The sequence below is a fragment of the Carcharodon carcharias genome, chromosome 28 (assembly GCF_017639515.1).
Source record: "Carcharodon carcharias isolate sCarCar2 chromosome 28, sCarCar2.pri, whole genome shotgun sequence".
NCBI lineage: Eukaryota > Metazoa > Chordata > Chondrichthyes > Lamniformes > Lamnidae > Carcharodon > Carcharodon carcharias.
Window position 1 is genome coordinate 5,338,289 of NC_054494.1, and position 17,881 is coordinate 5,356,169.

A 17,881-nucleotide genomic window follows, 5' to 3' on the forward strand; every position below is an offset into this window, starting at 1 on the left:
TCAGAGTTACAGAGCGTGTGTGACCTGGGGCAGTGTTCAGACAGAGTTACAGAGTGTGTCTGTCCTGGGGCAGTGTTCAGACAGAGTTACAGAGCGTGTGTGTCCTGGGGCAGTGTTCAGACAGAGTTACAGAGCGTGTGTGTCCTGGGGCAGTGTTCAGACAGAGTTACAGAGCGTGTGTGTCCTGGGGCAGTATTCAGACAGAGTTACAGAGCGTGTGTGTCCTGGGGCAGTGTTCAGACAGAATTACAGAGTGTGTGTGTCCTGGGACAGTGTTCAGACAGAGTTACAGAGTGTGTCTGTCCTGGGGCAGTGTTCAGACAGAGTTACAGAGTGTGTGTGTCCTGGGGCAGTGTTCAGACAGAGTTACAGCGTGTGTCTGTCCTGGGGCAGTGTTCAGACAGAGTTACAGAGTATGTGTGTCCTGGCGCAGTGTTCAGACAGAGTTACAGAGTGTGTCTGTCCTGGGGCAGTGTTCAGACAGAGTTACAGAGCGTGTGTGTCCTGGGGCAGTGTTCAGATTTACAGAGTTTGTCTGTCCTGGGGCAGTGTTCAGACAGAGTTACAGAGTGTGTCTGTCCTGGGGCAGTGTTCAGACAGAGTTACAGAGCGTGTGTGTCCTGGGGCAGTGTTCAGACAGAGTTACAGAGTGTGTCTGTCCTGGGGCAGTGTTCAGACAGAGTTACCGAGTGTGTCTGTCCTGGGGCAGTGTTAAGACAGAGTTACAGAGTGTGTCTCTCCTGGGGCAGTGTTCAGACAGATTTACAGAGTGTGTGTGTCCTGGGGCAGTGTTCAGACAGATTTACAGAGTGTGTGTGTCCTGGAGCAGTGTTCAGACAGAGTTACAGAGTGTGTGTGTGCTGGGGCAGTTTTCAAACAGAGTTACAGAGTGTGTGTTTCCTGGGGCAGTGTTCAGAAAGATTTATAGAGTGTGTGTGTCTGTCCTGGGGCAGTGTTCAGACAGATTTACAGAGTTTTTCTGTCCTGGGGCAGTGTTCAGAGTTACAGAGCGTGTGTGACCTGGGGCAGTGTTCAGACAGAGTTACAGAGTGTGTCTGTCCTGGGGCAGTGTTCAGACAGAGTTACAGAGCGTGTGTGTCCTGGGGCAGTGTTCAGACAGAGTTACAGAGCGTGTGTGTCCTGGGGCAGTGTTCAGACAGAGTTACAGAGCGTGTGTGTCCTGGGGCAGTATTCAGACAGGGTTACAGAGCGTGTGTGTCCTGGGGCAGTGTTCAGAGAGAATTACAGAGTGTGTTTGTCCTGGGACAGTGTTCAGACAGAGTTACAGAGTGTGTCTGTCCTGGGGCAGTGTTCAGACAGAGTTACAGAGTGTGTGTGTCCTGGGGCAGTGTTCAGACAGAGTTACAGCGTGTGTCTGTCCTGGGGCAGTGTTCAGACAGAGTTACAGAGTATGTGTGTCCTGGGGCAGTGTTCAGACAGATTTACAGAGTGTGTGTGTCCTGGGGCAGTGTTCAGACAGAGTTACAGAGCGTGTGTGTCCTGGGACAGTGTTCAGACAGAGTTACAGAGTGTGTCTGTCCTGGGGCAGTGTTCAGACAGAGTTACAGATTGTGTATGTCCTGGGGCAGTATTCAGACAGAGTTACAGAGTGTGTGTGTCCTGGTGCCATGTTCAGACAGAGTTACAGAGTGTGTGTGTCTTGGGGCAGTATTCAGACAGAGTTACAGTGCATGTGTGTCCTGGGGCAGTGTTCAGACAGAATTACAGAGTGTGTGTGTCCTGGTGCAGTGTTCAGACAGAGTTACAGAGTGTGTCTGTCCTGGGGCAGTGTTCAGACAGAGTTACAGAGTGTGTGTGTCCTCGGGCAGTGTTCAGACAGAGTTACAGAGTGTGTGTGTCCTGGGGCAGTTTTCAGACAGAGTTACAGAGCGTGTGTGTCCTGGGGCAGTGTTCAGACAGAGTTTCAGAGCGTGTGTGTCCTGGGGCAGTGTTCAGACAGATTTACAGAGTATGTGTGTCCTGGGGCAGTGTTCAGACAGAGTTACAGAGCGTGTGTGTCCTGGGGCAGTGTTCAGACAGAATTACAGAGTGTGTGTGTCCTGGGGCCGTGTTCAGACAGAGTTACAGAGTGTGTGTGTCCTGGGGCAGTGTTCAGGCAGAGTTACAGAGTGTGTGTGTCCTGGGGCAGTGTTCAGACTTACAGAGTGTGTGTGTCCTGGGGCAGTGTTCAGATAGTGTTACAGAGTGTATGTGTCCTGGGGCAGTGTTCAGACAGAGTTAGAGAGTGCGTGTGTCCTGGGGCAGTGTTCAGACAGTGTTACAGATTGTGTGTGTCCTGGGGCAGTGTTCAGACAGAGTTACAGAGTGTGTGTGTCCTGGGGCAGTGTTCATACAGAGTTACAGAGTGTGTCTGTCCTGGGGCAGTGTTCAGACAGAGTTACACAGTATGTGTGTCCTGGGGCAGTGTTCAGACAGAGTTACAGAGCGTGTGTGTCCTGGGGCAGTGTTCAGAGTTACAGAGTTTGTCTGTCCTGGGGCAGTGTTCAGACAGAGTTACAGAGTGTGTCTGTCCTGGGGCAGTGTTCAGACAGAGTTACAGAGCATGTGTGTCCTGGGGCAGTGTTCAGACAGAGTTACAGAGTGTGTCTGTCCTGGGGCAGTGTTCAGACAGAGTTACAGAGTGTGTCTCTCCTGGGGCAGTGTTCAGACAGATTTACAGAGTGTGTGTGTCCTGGGGCAGTGTTCAGACAGATTTACAGAGTGTGTGTGTCCTGGAGCAGTGTTCAGACAGAGTTACAGAGTGTGTGTGTGCTGGGGCAGTTTTCAAACAGAGTTTCAGAGTGTGTGTTTCCTGGGGCAGTGTTCAGAAAGATTTACAGAGTGTGTGTGTCTGTCCTGGGGCAGTGTTCAGACAGATTTACAGAGTTTTTCTGTCCTGGGGCAGTGTTCAGAGTTACAGAGCGTGTGTGACCTGGGGCAGTGTTCAGACAGAGTTACAGAGTGTGTCTGTCCTGGGGCAGTGTTCAGACAGAGTTACAGAGCGTGTGTGTCCTGGGGCAGTGTTCAGACAGAGTTACAGAGCGTGTGTGTCCTGGGGCAGTGTTCAGACAGAGTTACAGAGCGTGTGTGTCCTGGGGCAGTATTCAGACAGAGTTACAGAGCGTGTGTGTCCTGGGGCAGTGTTCAGACAGAATTACAGAGTGTGTGTGTCCTGGGACAGTGTTCAGACAGAGTTACAGAGTGTGTGTGTCCTGGGACAGTGTTCAGACAGAGTTACAGAGTGTGTGTGTCCTGGGGCAGTGTTCAGACAGAGTTACAGCGTGTGTCTGTCCTGGGGCAGTGTTCAGACAGAGTTACAGAGTATGTGTGTCCTGGGGCAGTGTTCAGACAGATTTACAGAGTGTGTGTGTCCTGGGGCAGTGTTCAGACAGAGTTACAGAGCTTGTGTGTCCTGGGGCAGTGTTCAGACAGAGTTACAGAGTGTGTGTGTGCTGTGGCAGTTTTCAAACAGAGTTACAGAGTGTGTGTGTCCTGGGGCAGTGTTCAGACAGATTTACAGATTGTGTGTGTCTGTCCTGGGACATTGTTCAGACTCAGTAACAGAGTGTGTGTGTCTGTCCTGGTGCAGTGTTCAGACAGAGTTACAGAGTGTGTCTGTCCTGGGGCAGTGTTCAGACAGAGTTACAGAGTGTGTGTGTCCTGGGGCAGTGTTCAGACAGAGTTACAGAGTGTGTCTGTCCTGGGGCAGTGTTCAGACAGAGTTACAGAGTGTGTGTGTCCTGGGGCAGTGTTCAGACAGAGTTACAGAGTGTGTGTGTCCTGGGGCAGTGTTCAGACAGAGTTACAGTGTGTGTGTGTCCTGGGGCAGAGTTCAGACAGATTTACAGAGTGTGTGTGTCCTGGGGCAGTGTTCAGACAGACTTATAGAGTGTGTCTGTCCTGGGGCAGTGTTCAGGCAGAGTTACACAGTGTGCGTGTCCTGGGGCAGTGTTCAGACAGAGTTACAGAGTGTGTGTGTCCTGGGGCAGTGTTTAGACAGAGTTACAGAGAGTGTGTGTCCTGGGGCAGTGTTCAGACAGAGTTACAGAGTGTGTGTGTCTGTCCTGGGGCAGTGTTAAGACAGACTTACAGAGTGTGTGTGTCTGTCCTGGGGCAGTGTTCAGACAGAGTTACAGAGTGTGTGTGTCCTGGGGCAGTGTTCAGACAGCGTTACAGATTGTGTGTGTCCTGGGGCAGTGTTCAGACAGAGTTACAAAGCGTGTGTGTCCTGGGGCAGTGTTCAGACAGAGTTACAGAGTGTGTCTGTCCTGGGGCAGTGTTCAGACAGAGTTACTGAACTTGTGTGTCCTGGGGCAGTGTTCAGAGTTACAGAGTTTGTCTGTCCTGGGGCAGTGTTCAGACAGAGTTACAGAGTGTGTCTGTCCTGGGGCAGTGTTCAGACAGAGTTACAGAGCATGTGTGTCCTGGGGCAGTGTTCAGACAGAGTTACAGAGTGTGTCTGTCCTGGGGCAGTGTTCAGACAGAGTTACCGAGTGTGTCTTTCCTGGGGCAGTGTTAAGACAGAGTTACAGAGTGTGTCTCTCCTGGGGCAGTGTTCAGACAGATTTACAGAGTGTGTGTGTCCTGGGGCAGTGTTCAGACAGATTTACAGAGTGTGTGTGTCCTGGAGCAGTGTTCAGACAGAGTTACAGAGTGTGTGTGTGCTGGGGCAGTTTTCAAACAGAGTTACAGAGTGTGTGTTTCCTGGGGCAGTGTTCAGAAAGATTTACAGAGTGTGTGTGTCTGTCCTGGGGCAGTGTTCAGACAGATTTACAGAGTTTTTCTGTCCTGGGGCAGTGTTCAGAGTTACAGAGCGTGTGTGACCTGGGGCAGTGTTCAGACAGAGTTACAGAGTGTGTCTGTCCTGGGGCAGTGTTCAGACAGAGTTACAGAGCCTGTGTGTCCTGGGGCAGTGTTCAGACAGTTACAGAGCGTGTGTGTCCTGGGGCAGTGTTCAGACAGAGTTACAGAGCGTGTGTGTCCTGGGGCAGTATTCAGACAGAGTTACAGAGCGTGTGTGTCCTGGGGCAGTGTTCAGACAGAATTACAGAGTGTGTTTGTCCTGGGACAGTGTTCAGACAGAGTTACAGAGTGTGTCTGTCCTGGGGCAGTGTTCAGACAGAGTTACAGAGTGTGTGTGTCCTGGGGCAGTGTTCAGACAGAGTTACAGCGTGTGTCTGTCCTGGGGCAGTGTTCAGACAGAGTTACAGAGTATGTGTGTCCTGGGGCAGTGTTCAGACAGATTTACAGAGTGTGTGTGTCCTGGGGCAGTGTTCAGACAGAGTTACAGAGCGTGTGTGTCCTGGGACAGTGTTCAGACATAGTTACAGAGTGTGTCTGTCCTGGGGCAGTGTTCAGACAGAGTTACAGATTGTGTGTGTCCTGGGGCAGTATTCAGACAGAGTTACAGAGTGTGTGTGTCCTGGTGCCGTGTTCAGACATAGTTACAGAGTGTGTGTGTCTTGCGGCAGTATTCAGACAGAGTTACAGTGCATGTGTGTCCTGGGGCAGTGTTCAGACAGAATTACAGAGTGTGTGTGTCCTGGTGCAGTGTTCAGACAGAGTTACAGAGTGTGTCTGTCCTGGGGCAGTGTTCAGACAGAGTTACAAAGTGTGTGTGTCCTCGGGCAGTGTTCAGACAGAGTTACAGAGTGTGTGTGTCCTGGGGCAGTGTTCAGATAGAGTTACAGAGCGTGTGTGTCCTGGGGCAGTGTTCAGACAGAGTTTCAGAGCGTGTGTGTCCTGGGGCAGTGTTCAGACAGAGTTATAGAGTGTGTCTGTCCTGGGGCAGTGTTCAGACAGAGTTACACAGTATGTGTGTCCTGGGGCAGTGTTCAGACAGATTTACAGAGTGTGTGTGTCCTGGGGCAGTGTTCAGACAGAGTTACAGAGCGTGTGTGTCCTGGGGCAGTGTTCAGACAGAGTTACAGAGTGTGTCTGTCCTGGGGCAGTGTTCAGACAGAGTTACAGATTGTGTGTGTCCTGGGGCAGTGTTCAGACAGAGTTACAGAGTGTGTGTGTCCTGGGGCCGTGTTCAGACAGAGTTACAGAGTGTGTCTGTCCTGGGGCAGTTTTCATACAGAGTTACAGAGTGTTTGTGTCCTGGGGCAGTGTTCAGACAGAGTTACAGAGTGTGTCTCTCCTGGGGCAGTGTTCAGACAGAGTTACAGAGTGTGTGTGTCTTGGGGCAGTGTTCAGGCAGAGTTACAGAGTGTGTGTGTCCTGGGGCAGTGTTCAGAGTTACAGAGTGTGTGTGTCCTGGGGCAGTGTTCAGATAGTGTTACAGAGTGTATGTGTCCTGGGGCAGTGTTCAGACAGAGTTACAGAGTGTGTGTGTCCTGGGGCAGTGTTCAGACAGTGTTACAGATTGTGTGTGTCCTGGGGCAGTGTACAGACAGAGTTACAGAGTGTGTGTGTCCTGGTGCAGTGTTCAGACAGAGTTACAGTGTGTGTCTGTCCTGGGGCGTGGTTCACACAGAGTTACAGAGTATGTGTGTCCTGGGGCAGTGTTCAGACAGAGTTACAGAGCGTGTGTGTATGTCCTGGAGCAGTGTTTAGACAGAATTAGAGCGTGTCTGTCCCTGCACTCTGTACAAGATGGGATTACTTACAGAGTTTCCTCTGGACGTTAGTTAGCTCACTTCATTTGATGGCTAGTGTGTGGTTCAGAATAATACCAACATCACAACTTCAATTACATCTGGCTGTGGTAGACTTGGGACCTGCTACTTCACATTACCCCCATGCTGGATGCAGAGTGTGTCCCTCTCTAATAGAGAGAGTTTTCTACCGTCCCTCATGAACTATGGTTAATTACCTACTTAGCTAAAGTTCCTTCTACACCGTCCCCATCAAACACTCCCAGGATAGGTACAGCACGGGATTAGATAGAGTAAAGCTCCCTCTACACTGTCCCCATCAAACACTCCCAGGACAGGTACAGTACGGGGTTAGATACAGAGTAAAGCTCCCTCTACACTGTCCCCATCAAACACTCCCAGGACAGGTACAGCACGGGGTTAGATACAGAGTAAAGCTCCCTCTACACTGTCCCCATCAAACACTCCCAGGACAGGTACAGCACGGGGTTAGATACAGAGTAAAACTCCCTCTACACTGTCCCCATCAAACACTCCCAGGGCAGGTACAGCACGGGGTTAGATACAGAGTAAATCTCCCTCTACACCGTCCCTATCATACACTCCCAGGACAGGTACAGCACGGGGTTAGGTACAGAGTAAAGCTCCGTCTACACTGTCCCCATCAAACACTCCCAGGACAGGTACAGCACGGGGTTAGATACAGAGTAAAGCTCTCTCTACACTGTCCCCATCAAACACTCCCAGGACAGGTACAGCACGGGGTTAGGTACAGAGTAAAGCTCCCTCTACACCGTCCCCATCAAACACTCCCAGGACAGGTACAGCACGGGGTTAGATACAGAGTAAAGCTCCCTCTACCCTGTCCCCATCAAACACTCCCAGGACAGGTACAGCACGGGGTTAGATACAGAGTAAAGCTCTCTCTACACTGTCCCCATCAAACACTCCCAGGACAGGTACAGCACGGGGTTAGATACAGAGTAAATCTCCCTCTACACTGTCTCCATCAAACACTCCCAGGACAGATACAGCACGGGGTTAGATATAGAATAAAGCTCCCTCTGCACTGTCCCCATCAAACACTCCCAGGACAGGTACAGCACGGGGTTAGATACAGGGTATAGTTCCCTCTACACTGTCCCCATCAAACACTCCCAGGGCAGGTACAGCACGGGGTTAGATACAGGGTATAGTTCCCTCTACACTGTCCCCATCAAACACTCCCAGGACAGGTACAGCACGGGGTTAGATACAGAGTAAAGCTCCCTCTACACTGTCCCCATCAAACACTCCCAGGACAGGTACAGCACGGGGTTAGATACAGAGTAAAGCTCCCTCTACACTGTCCCCATCAAACACTCCCAGGACAGGTACAGGACGGGGTTAGATACAGAGTAAAGCTCCCTCTACACTGTCCCCATCAAACACTCCCAGGATAGGTACAGCACGGGGTTAGATACAGAGTAAAGCTCCCTCTACACTGTCCCCATCAAACACTCCCAGGATAGGTACAGCACGAGGTTAGATACAGAGTAAACCTCCCTCTACACTGTCCCTATCAAACACTCCCAGGACAGGTACAGCACGGGGTTAGATACAGAGTAAAGCTCCCTCTACACCGTCCCCATCAAACACTCCCAGGACAGGTACAGCATGGGGTTAGATACAGAGTAAAGCTCGCTATACACTGTCTCCATCAAACACTCCTAGGCATGGAGTTAGATTTGTCCTCAATCTATGAATGCTGATATTAGTAATGATTCTATTATGTGGAGCCTTATCAAAGGCTTATTGGAAATTAAAATACTTTACTTCTGCATTTCTCTTGTCTCCTCTTTATTACTCCTTTTAAGAATTCAGTATAGTTGTTCAAACAAGACCTTCCTTTTTGAATTCCCTCCTGGCTATTCTTTATTCTATCTTTGGCATTTAAATGTTTACCATTTATTTTTGATACAGATTCCATTATCTCTCCTCTCAGAGCACAATGTGAAGGAGTCTTGGCTGCTGCCTGGGTTACAGGTACTGACCTGCATGATGCAAATCACTTATGTATTGTAGATAAGTTCAAACCCCACCATAGCATTTGGGAAATTTAAGTTTAATATTTTCAGGTTGAGTTAGATTTTTGATCAACAAGAGAGAGTTAAGGGTTCATAGGGGTCAGACAGGAAAGTGCATTTGATGCCACAATTAGAGCTGCCATTATAGGGCAGTGCAGGATCAAGGGGCCAAATCAACTCCTCCTGCTCCTAACTCTTGTCTTAATCTGCCAGTCTGGTCATAGGGGTCACTCAGGACAACAGCAGGGCCCCTCCCCCACAGTAGACCCCTCCCCACAGCAGGGCCCCTCCCCCACAGTAGACCCCTCCCCACAGCAGGGCCCCTCCCCCACAGTAGACCCCTCCCCACAGCAGGGCCCCTCCCCCACCAACAGCAAGGCCCCCCCCCCCCACCCCCGACCCGGGCCACGAACTCAGTAGAGAATCTGGCCTGTTTCTAGAAATGTATTATTGACGATGGGATCAATAAAACCAGCTGCTTCCATCACCAAGTGACTTTATCTTCCCCAATGTTCAATGCACTTGGTGATTTCCAAGCATTTTTTCACCCTAATTTCATCTGCTCATCTTCATTCCTGGGTTCCAGAGTGTTCCGGCCTCAAATATGTGGATTAACACATTAATGGCAGGCTGTTTATCCATGAAGGCATCATTGCAGAGCCTGCCATCCACACTTAACACAGTTGACCAAGGGGTCGGAGTGTGGGTGGGTAGTCTTATTGACATTTCCTCCCTCTAGCCCAGGGACATGAAGGTCAGCTGTAACCCACTGAAAAGGGCAGGACATCAAACCATTTGTCCCAGGCCACACCTTCTCTCACGTTCATTGTCCAGGGTTTGGTACTCACCGTGTCCATCCCGTAGCTCGATTTCCTTGCGGTCAGTAATCCATCGGTAACACGGAAACTCCATGTACTCTCCTGCAGGGGTTTTGATTGTGATGTATTTACAGTACCAGTCATCGTGAACCCAGTACTTGCGTTTCTCAACCTTCAACAACAGGATCTCCCCAATATCATTCGTCATTGTTACATCATATGAGTCCACCTACGCAAAGTGAAGGGGAACATTAGTGTTGTATTGAGTGTAAAGAGCAGGCACTGAGCCTGCTGTCATCATAAAGGGAAAATATCCAGACTTGACCATCAGGGCTGTCCCTCTTACTCTGGTCGAAAATCAGGGTCAGCCACTTTTTAAACAGACAAACGACAGTCTCTCACATGTGCACAACAGAAGTTATCCTACCAAGAACAAAAACTGAAAATACTGGAAAAACTCAAGCAGGTTTGGCAGCATCTGCGGAGAGAGAAACAGAGTTAACATTTCGAGTCCCTGTGACTCTTCTACAGTTATCCTATCAGGACCTTTTCACATTTCAACCTTAAATATGAGTCATGACAATCTGGGCAGTGCTTCTCCTAAACATTAAAATTGCCTCTTCTATTTACCCCCTATGTTTAGCTCCCAATTTACTTTGGACCTTACCCTCCATCACTCATTCCAGTGATAAAGTGTGAAGAATACCTCTTACTCCTCACAGGATTTTCAAATAGTTTGAGGCAAACCACAATCTGGTTTCCTTTACCATAAATCCAAGTCAATGTTGGAGTAATCCAGAGTTCCAGGCTCTGGGGACAGAGGTTCAAATCCTACATGGCAGCTGGTGGAATTTAAATTCAGTTAATAAATCTGGAATTCAAAATAAAAAAGTTGGTCTCGGTAATAGTGACCATGAAACCATTGTCAATTGTTGTAAGAACGCACCTAGTTCACTAATGCCATCCTTACCCAGTCTGGCCTACATGTGACTCCAGACCCACAGCAATGTGGTTGACTCTTAACTGATCTCTGAAAATGGCCGAGCAAGACACTCAGTTGTACCAATCTGCTACAAAATGTTCCCTCCCTAACAGCACTGTGGGTGTACCTACACCACAGACACTGCAGCGGTTCAAGAAGGCAGCTCACCACCACCTTCTCAAGGGCAACTAGAGATGGGCAATAGAATAGAAAACGTGAGGCCCACATCCTGTTAAAGAGTTGTTAAAAATCAAGCAGACTGGACCAAGTTGTTTCACTGGGAGTTTCTATGGAAAGGGATTTTTTTTGCTCCAGGTATTAATTAAACTGAAGGTGCTGAAGTATTAAGGAGTCCGTGGAGTCTAGCTGATGAACAATCCATGTAAAGTCTACAGCACTGTGTCTTCAATCAGGCATGATTGACAGCTTTTAGATAAAATTAGGAACACAAAGGGTTGGATTTCCCAGGACCACCCACCACTGGGATTGTTCAGTCCCATCGAAGGTCAGTGGGCCACATATCCCCCCGTGACTGGTCGTGCTACAGTGGGGCTGGAAAACCCTGGCCAAAGATTTTAAAAAGCAATTCAAGGGGAAGAACCCATCAGATCTAATTTTAAAAGGAGTTAAAGATAGTATTAAGTCAAAGGAAGAGGTCTCTAATAAAAGGAGCACTGAGTATAATGATTGGAAGAATTTTACCATTACACAAAGGATGGCCATGAAACTGATAAAGAAAGAGTATATGAGAGTAAAATGGTAAATGACCTAAATAGTAGAAGTCTATTGGGATATTAAAAAGGAAGAGGTTAAACATGGGTTCCCAACCCAAAGGGCAGAGATATGAGAGAGTGGATGATTCATGTCGACCTCCTCTGGAGGTCCCAAGCATCACAGATGCCAGTCTTCAGCCAATTCGATTCACTCCTTGTGATATCAAGAAATGGCTGAAGGCACTGGATACTGCAAAGGCTATGGGCCCTGATAATATTCCAGCAATAGTACTGAAGACTTGTGCTCCAGAACTTGCCGCACCCCTAGCCAAGCTATTCCAGTACAGGTACAACATTGGCATCTACCCAGCTATGTGGAAAATTGCCCAGGTATGTCCTGTACACAAAAAGGACAAATCCAACCCGGCCAATTACCGCCCCATCAGTCTACTCTCCATCATCAGTAAAGTGATGAAAGGGGTCATCAACAGTGTTATCAAGCTGCACTTGCTTAGCAATAACCTGCTCACTGGTGCCCAGTTTGTGTTCTGCCAGTGACACTCAGCTCCTGACCTCATTACAGCCTTGGTCCAAACATGTACAAAAGAGCTGAACTCCTGAGGTGAGGTGAGAGTGACTTCCCTTGACATCAAGGCAGCCTTTGACCGAGTGTGGCATCAAGGAGCCCCAGCAAAACTGGAGTCAATGGGAATCAGGGGGGGAACTCTCCACTGGTTGGAGTCATACCCAGCACAAAGGAAGATGGTTGTGGTTGTTGGAGGTCAGTCATCTCAGCTCCAGGACATCACCACAGGAGTTCCTCAGGGTAGTGTCCTCGGCCCAACCATCTTCAGCTGCTTCATCAATGACCTTCCTTCCATCATAAGGTCAGAAGTGAGGATGTTCGCTGATGATTGCACAATGTTTAGCACCATTCACGACTCCTCAGATACTGAAGCAGTCCATGTCCAAATGCAGCAAGACCTGGATAATATCCAGGCTTGGGCTGACAAGTGCCAGGCAATGACCATCTCCAACAAGGGAGAATCTATCCATTGCCCCTTAATGTTCAATGGCATTAGCATCACTGAATCCCCCACTATCAACATCCTGGGGGTTACCATTGACCAGAAACTGAACTGGCCATATAAATACTGTGGCTACAAGAGCAGGTCAGAGGCTAGGAATCCTGCGATGAGTAACTCACCTCCTGACTCCCCAAAGCCTGTCCACCATCTACAAGGCACAAATCAGGAGTGTGATGGAATACTCCCCACTTGCCTGGATGAGTGCAGCTCCAACAACACTCAAGAAGCTCGACACCATCCAGGACAAAGCAGCCCACTTGATTGGCACCGCATCCACAAACATTCACTCCCTCCACCACCGGTGCATAATAGCAGCAGAGTGTACCATCTACAAAATGTACTGTAGGAATTCACCAAGGCTCCTTAGACAGCACCTTCCAAACTCACGATCATTACCATATTGAAGGACAAGGGCAGCAGAACGATGGGAACACCACCACCTGGAAGTTCCCCTCCAAGTCACTCACCATCCTGACTTGGAAATATATCACCGTTCCTTCACTGTCACTGGGTCAATATCCTGGAACTTCCTCCTTAACAGCACTGTGGGTGTACCTACACCACATGGACTGCAGCGGTTCAAGAAAGCAGCTCACCACCACCTTCTCAAGGGGCAATTAGGGATGGGCAGTAAATGCTGGCCCAGCCAGTGACACCCACATCCCATGAATGAATTTTAAAAATGGTGAATAAGGATATGGTAGAGACATTTTATTTGTTTTCACAGTCAGAGACACACAACCAGTTCCTGAAATAACGGGTAACCAAATGTCTGATGAAAATGAGGACCTTAAATAAGTAAATATTGTGAAGAAACAGTGTTAGAGAAATTGTGACTGAAAGTTGCCAAATCCTCTGGACCTACATTCTGGATGTCACTCAGAGAGAGTGGATGTATTCCTTCTGATTGCATCGATTCTGGAATAATCCTCATGCATTAAAAGGTAACAAACCAAACTCTGCTATTCAAGAAAGGAGGAAGAGAGAAAGCAGGGAGCTGCAGTTTGGTTAATCCAACATCAGCGGTAGTCAAAACACCTGAATCTATTATTAGGGACGGAGTAACATGTAGAAAATGATAATGATGAAGCAGAGTTAATATGGATTTGGAAAAGAAATTGTGTTTGATAAATCTGCTAGAGGTTTTAAGAGGTTGTAACTGTCACCTTGTATAAATGCACCTTGTAGTGCATTTGGATTTTCAAAAAGCATTTTATAAGATGTCACACAAGAGGTTAATGCACAAAATGAAGATTCACGGGATTTGGGACAATATGGGATCAGCATGGATTGAGGATTGGCTAATGGACAGAGAACAGAGTAGGAAAAAACCCCAAGATAAAAGCAAAATACTGCGGATGCTGGAAATCTGAAACAAAAATAAAAATACCTGGAAAAACTCAGCAGGTCTGGTAGCATCTGCGGAGGGGAATACAGTCTGTATGACTCATCAACAGAACTAAGGAAAAATAGAAATGAGGTGGAATATAAACTGGTTTAAGCGGGGGTGGGACAAGTAGAGCTGGATAGAGGACCAGTGATAGGTGGGGATAGCCAAAAGATGCCATAGACAAAAGGACAAAGAGGTGTTGAAGGTGAATATTATCTAAGGAATGTGCTAATTAAGGGTAGAAAGCAGGACAAGCAAGGAACAGATAGCCCCAGCCGGGGTGGGGTGAAGGGAATGCATCAAAAAAGGCTAAAGGTAGAGATAAAACAATGGATGGAAATACATTTAAAAATAATGGAAATAGGTGAGAAAAGAAAAATATATATAAAATATATAAATAATATTAATAATCCCTGTAGTTCTGTGCCTCTCATTAGGACACATGCTGTTACTAGTCAGGCACACACATCTCAGTCAAGAGGCGACACATCTCAGCAGCGTATAGCGGACTGCCTCACAAACCAGGGCCTGGATTTGCTGTGCTCTCAATAAACTGCTGCATACTGACTGGACCAGCTTCCTGTCAAATCCTTCCAATGAACTAACTTCTCATTTTCCAGAGATCTAGACTATATCAGGAAATCCAGGAGGTTGGATACGTCCAGCAGTGCTTTAATGAATGTGGAATGGGGAACCTCTCTGCACACCCAAACCAATTCTTTTAATGCGGCTTCTAACTGACTTGGCTTTTCTGTTAAAAATTTTCAGAAAGTCGCTTCTGGCTTTCACAATACACGCAACTCGACACAATCGAGCAATGTGGAGATCGGAGGTGTAATGAGTCACCAAACCATGGACAGGGATTAGTCAACCCTGCACTAGCCACACGTTTGGTTCATCAGCTGCTGTCACACTGAACTTTATCAGGTTTGCATCTAGCCATTCTTTCCTTTGTACTCCCTCCACACGCGCTCACTTACTGGAACATAGTGGCAGCAACTCTCAGTGTAAACCTGGACATCAAGTGTTTATTGCTTATTGACCTAGGGTGGGCATGGCAACTGACATCATGCCTGCCCACTAAAGCAGTGACTACACTTCAGAAATACCCTGAACAAGCAAATTATCAAAATAAGTGCAGCCACCATGAAAGAAGGTTGGAATGGATCCAACAGTGATGGGGCTGGGGAGAACCACGTTTGGAGCAGGGAGCTAATTAAAATGGATTGAATTATTGCTGAAAAATTGGCTGTAGTTCCAGTCCAGCTCTGACCCATGAGATATGATGGGCGTGGACTGTTTTCCCAGCAGCAGTACCCTGTGGACCGTTCTGGTGAGGGGTGCAAGCCCGAGTGTAGCAGATGTTGCAGGGACACTGGGTGAATGCATGAAGGCTGAACACTACAGGGAACCCCGGAGCAACGAGGGAGTGAATATAGACCAGCATAGCTCTCGCATGCAGAGTGACTGGTGCCACTGAGGTGGTACATCTCCTTCTACAGGAGAATGAAACCTCGGTCAGGATGTATCGAGAGGCTTTACCACAACAGACAGTGATAGGGCTGCTCTCAGCACCTTCTGTCTGTTTGGAAGGTGAAATGTGATAGTGTTTATTCAGTATCACCAGCACATCTCTAATTCCAGTGGGAAACGGCATACACTGGCAGGCACTGCCAGAGCTGACCCCAGCTGTTAGAGGGAGGGGGAGGGAAAGAGGGGGAAGAGAGAGGGAGAGGGATGGGTGAGAGAGAGGGAGGAGGAGGGGAAGGGGAGAGAGAGGGAGGGGGAGAGAGAGGGAGGGAGGGAGAGGGAGAGGGGGAGAGAGAGGGGTGAGAGAGAGAGAGGGGTGAGAGAGAGGGGTGAGAGAGAGGGAGAGAGAGGGGTGAGAGAGAGGGGTGAGAGAGAGGGAGGGGGAGAGAGAGGGAGGGAGGGAGAGGGAGGGAGGGAGAGGGAGAGGGGGAGAGAGAGGGGTGAGAGAGAGGGAGGGGGAGAGAGAGGGAGGGGGAGAGAGAGGGAGGGAGGGAGAGGGAGAGGGGTGAGAGAGAGGGGTGAGAGAGAGGGGTGAGAGAGAGGGAGGGAGGGAGGGGGAGAGGGAGAGGGGTGAGAGAGAGGGAGGGGGAGAGAGAGGGAGGGGGAGAGAGAGGGAGGGAGGGAGAGGGAGAGCGGTGAGAGAGAGGGGTGAGAGAGAGGGGTGAGAGAGAGGGAGGGAGGGAGGGGGAGAGGGAGAGGGGTGAGAGAGAGGGGTGAGAGAGAGGGGTGAGAGAGAGGGAGGGAGGGAGGGGGAGAGAGGGAGAGAGAGGGGTGAGAGAGAGGGGTGAGAGAGAGGGGTGAGAGAGAGGGAGGGAGGGAGGGGGGAGAGAGGGAGAGAGAGGGGTGAGAGAGAGGGGTGAGAGAGAGGGGTGAGAGAGAGGGAGGGAGGGAGGGGGAGAGAGGGAGAGAGAGGGGTGAGAGAGAGGGAGGGGGAGAGAGAGGGAGGGGGAGAGAGAGGGAGGGAGGGAGGGAGAGGGAGAGGGGTGAGAGAGAGGGGTGAGAGAGAGGGAGGGAGGGAGGGAGAGGGAGAGGGGTGAGAGAGAGGGGTGAGAGAGAGGGAGGGAGGGAGGGGGAGAGAGGGAGGGGTGAGAGAGGGAAGGGGAGAGGGAGGAGGAGAGAGAGGGAGGGGGAGAGAGGGAAGGGGAGAGGGAGGAGGAGAGAGAGGGAGGGGGAGAGAGGGAAGGGGAGAGGGAGGAGGAGAGAGAGGGAGGGGGAGAGAGGGAGGGGTGAGAGAGAGGGAGGGAGGGGGAGAGGGAGGGAGGAGGAGGGGAAGGGGAGAGAGAGGGAGGGTGAGAGAGAGGGAGGGTGAGAGAGAGGGAGGGGGGAGGGAGGGAGGGGGTGAGAGAGGAGTGAAAAGAGTTAAAGTGGGGACAGGGAGGGAGTTGGGATGGGGGAGTTCACGGCTGTGAAGGGGGGTGGGGGGTGCTGCCGGAGTCCGGGCACATTGGGGAGGGGGGTGTGGGGCTGATCCTGTGGATGAAGAGCTCCCGGGTTAAAGTGAGAGGGAGGGGGTTATAAAGAAGGTTTATTCTCACCGCTCCCCGTTCGAAGTCATTGTAAAGCGGTTTGTCCAGGAGGGTTTTCTCACTGCAGCCTTCAGTTCCCACCAAGGTCAGGTAAATATAATCATCCGTGCCCGCAAACCACTGGCTGCCAGTCGCTACTGTCACAGTGTAGGAGAACATGCTGCTGGAGAGGGTTAAAGTGCCAGTGTCTGGCCCCAACACATTGCCAGCCACCCAGCTCGTCAGCTCTCCGCCCACATCACTCACTCTCCGTTTTATTCCGATCTCTGGTTCCGCCCAGTTTCTTCTCTCTCGATGTTGAAGCAGCAGAAGAGACAAGTTCCCAAACCGAAACCTCCCTCCAATCGGACTGCCGCTCTCATTCAGTCCGCTTTAAAGTTCGTGCAGAAAAGTTGTAGCTGTTACTTCTAGTGTCTGTTTGCAATTTATCCTTCCACACACACACACACACAAACACACACACACAAACACACAGACACACACAGACACACAGACACAAACACACAGACAGACAGACACACAAACACACACACAGACACAAACACACAGACACACACAAACACACAGACACAAACACACACACACAAACACACAGACACACACAGACACACAGACACAAACACACACACACAAACACACAGACACACACACACACAGACACAAACACACAGACAGACAGACACACAAACACACACACAGACACAAACACACAGACACACACAAACACACACACAGACACACACAAACACACACACAGACACACAAACACACACAGACACACACAAACACACACAGACACACACACAGACACAGACACACAAACACACACACAGACACACGCAGACACACACACACAGACACAGACACACACAAACACACACAGGCACACACAGACACAGACACACAAACACACACAGACATACAGACACAGACAAACAGACACAGACACACAGACACAGACACACAAATACACATACACACAGACACACACACACACAGACACAAGCGCACACACACAGACACACAAACACATACAGACACACACAAACACACACACACAGACACAAGAACACACAGACACACAGACACAGACGCACAAACACAAACAAACAAACACACAGACACACACACAGACACACACACACAGACACACACACAAGCACACACAC

At 49.6% G+C, this 17,881-nt stretch overlaps 1 protein-coding gene across 1 annotated transcript in view; it reads right to left on the bottom strand.

The window, feature by feature from the left end:
* The window catches only part of alox5a (arachidonate 5-lipoxygenase a), an 84,141-nt gene extending 67,206 nt beyond the window's left edge, over positions 1-16,935 (bottom strand). Inside the window, exons 1-2 of the mRNA XM_041176309.1 lie at positions 16,722-16,935; positions 9,514-9,712 (exon numbers count right to left, since the gene is read on the bottom strand). Of these exons, the coding sequence (XP_041032243.1) occupies positions 9,514-9,712; positions 16,722-16,871 (349 nt within the window). The 5' untranslated portion in view covers positions 16,872-16,935. The remainder of the gene's footprint in view (positions 1-9,513; positions 9,713-16,721) is intronic.
* Positions 16,936-17,881: the final 946 nt, after the last annotated feature.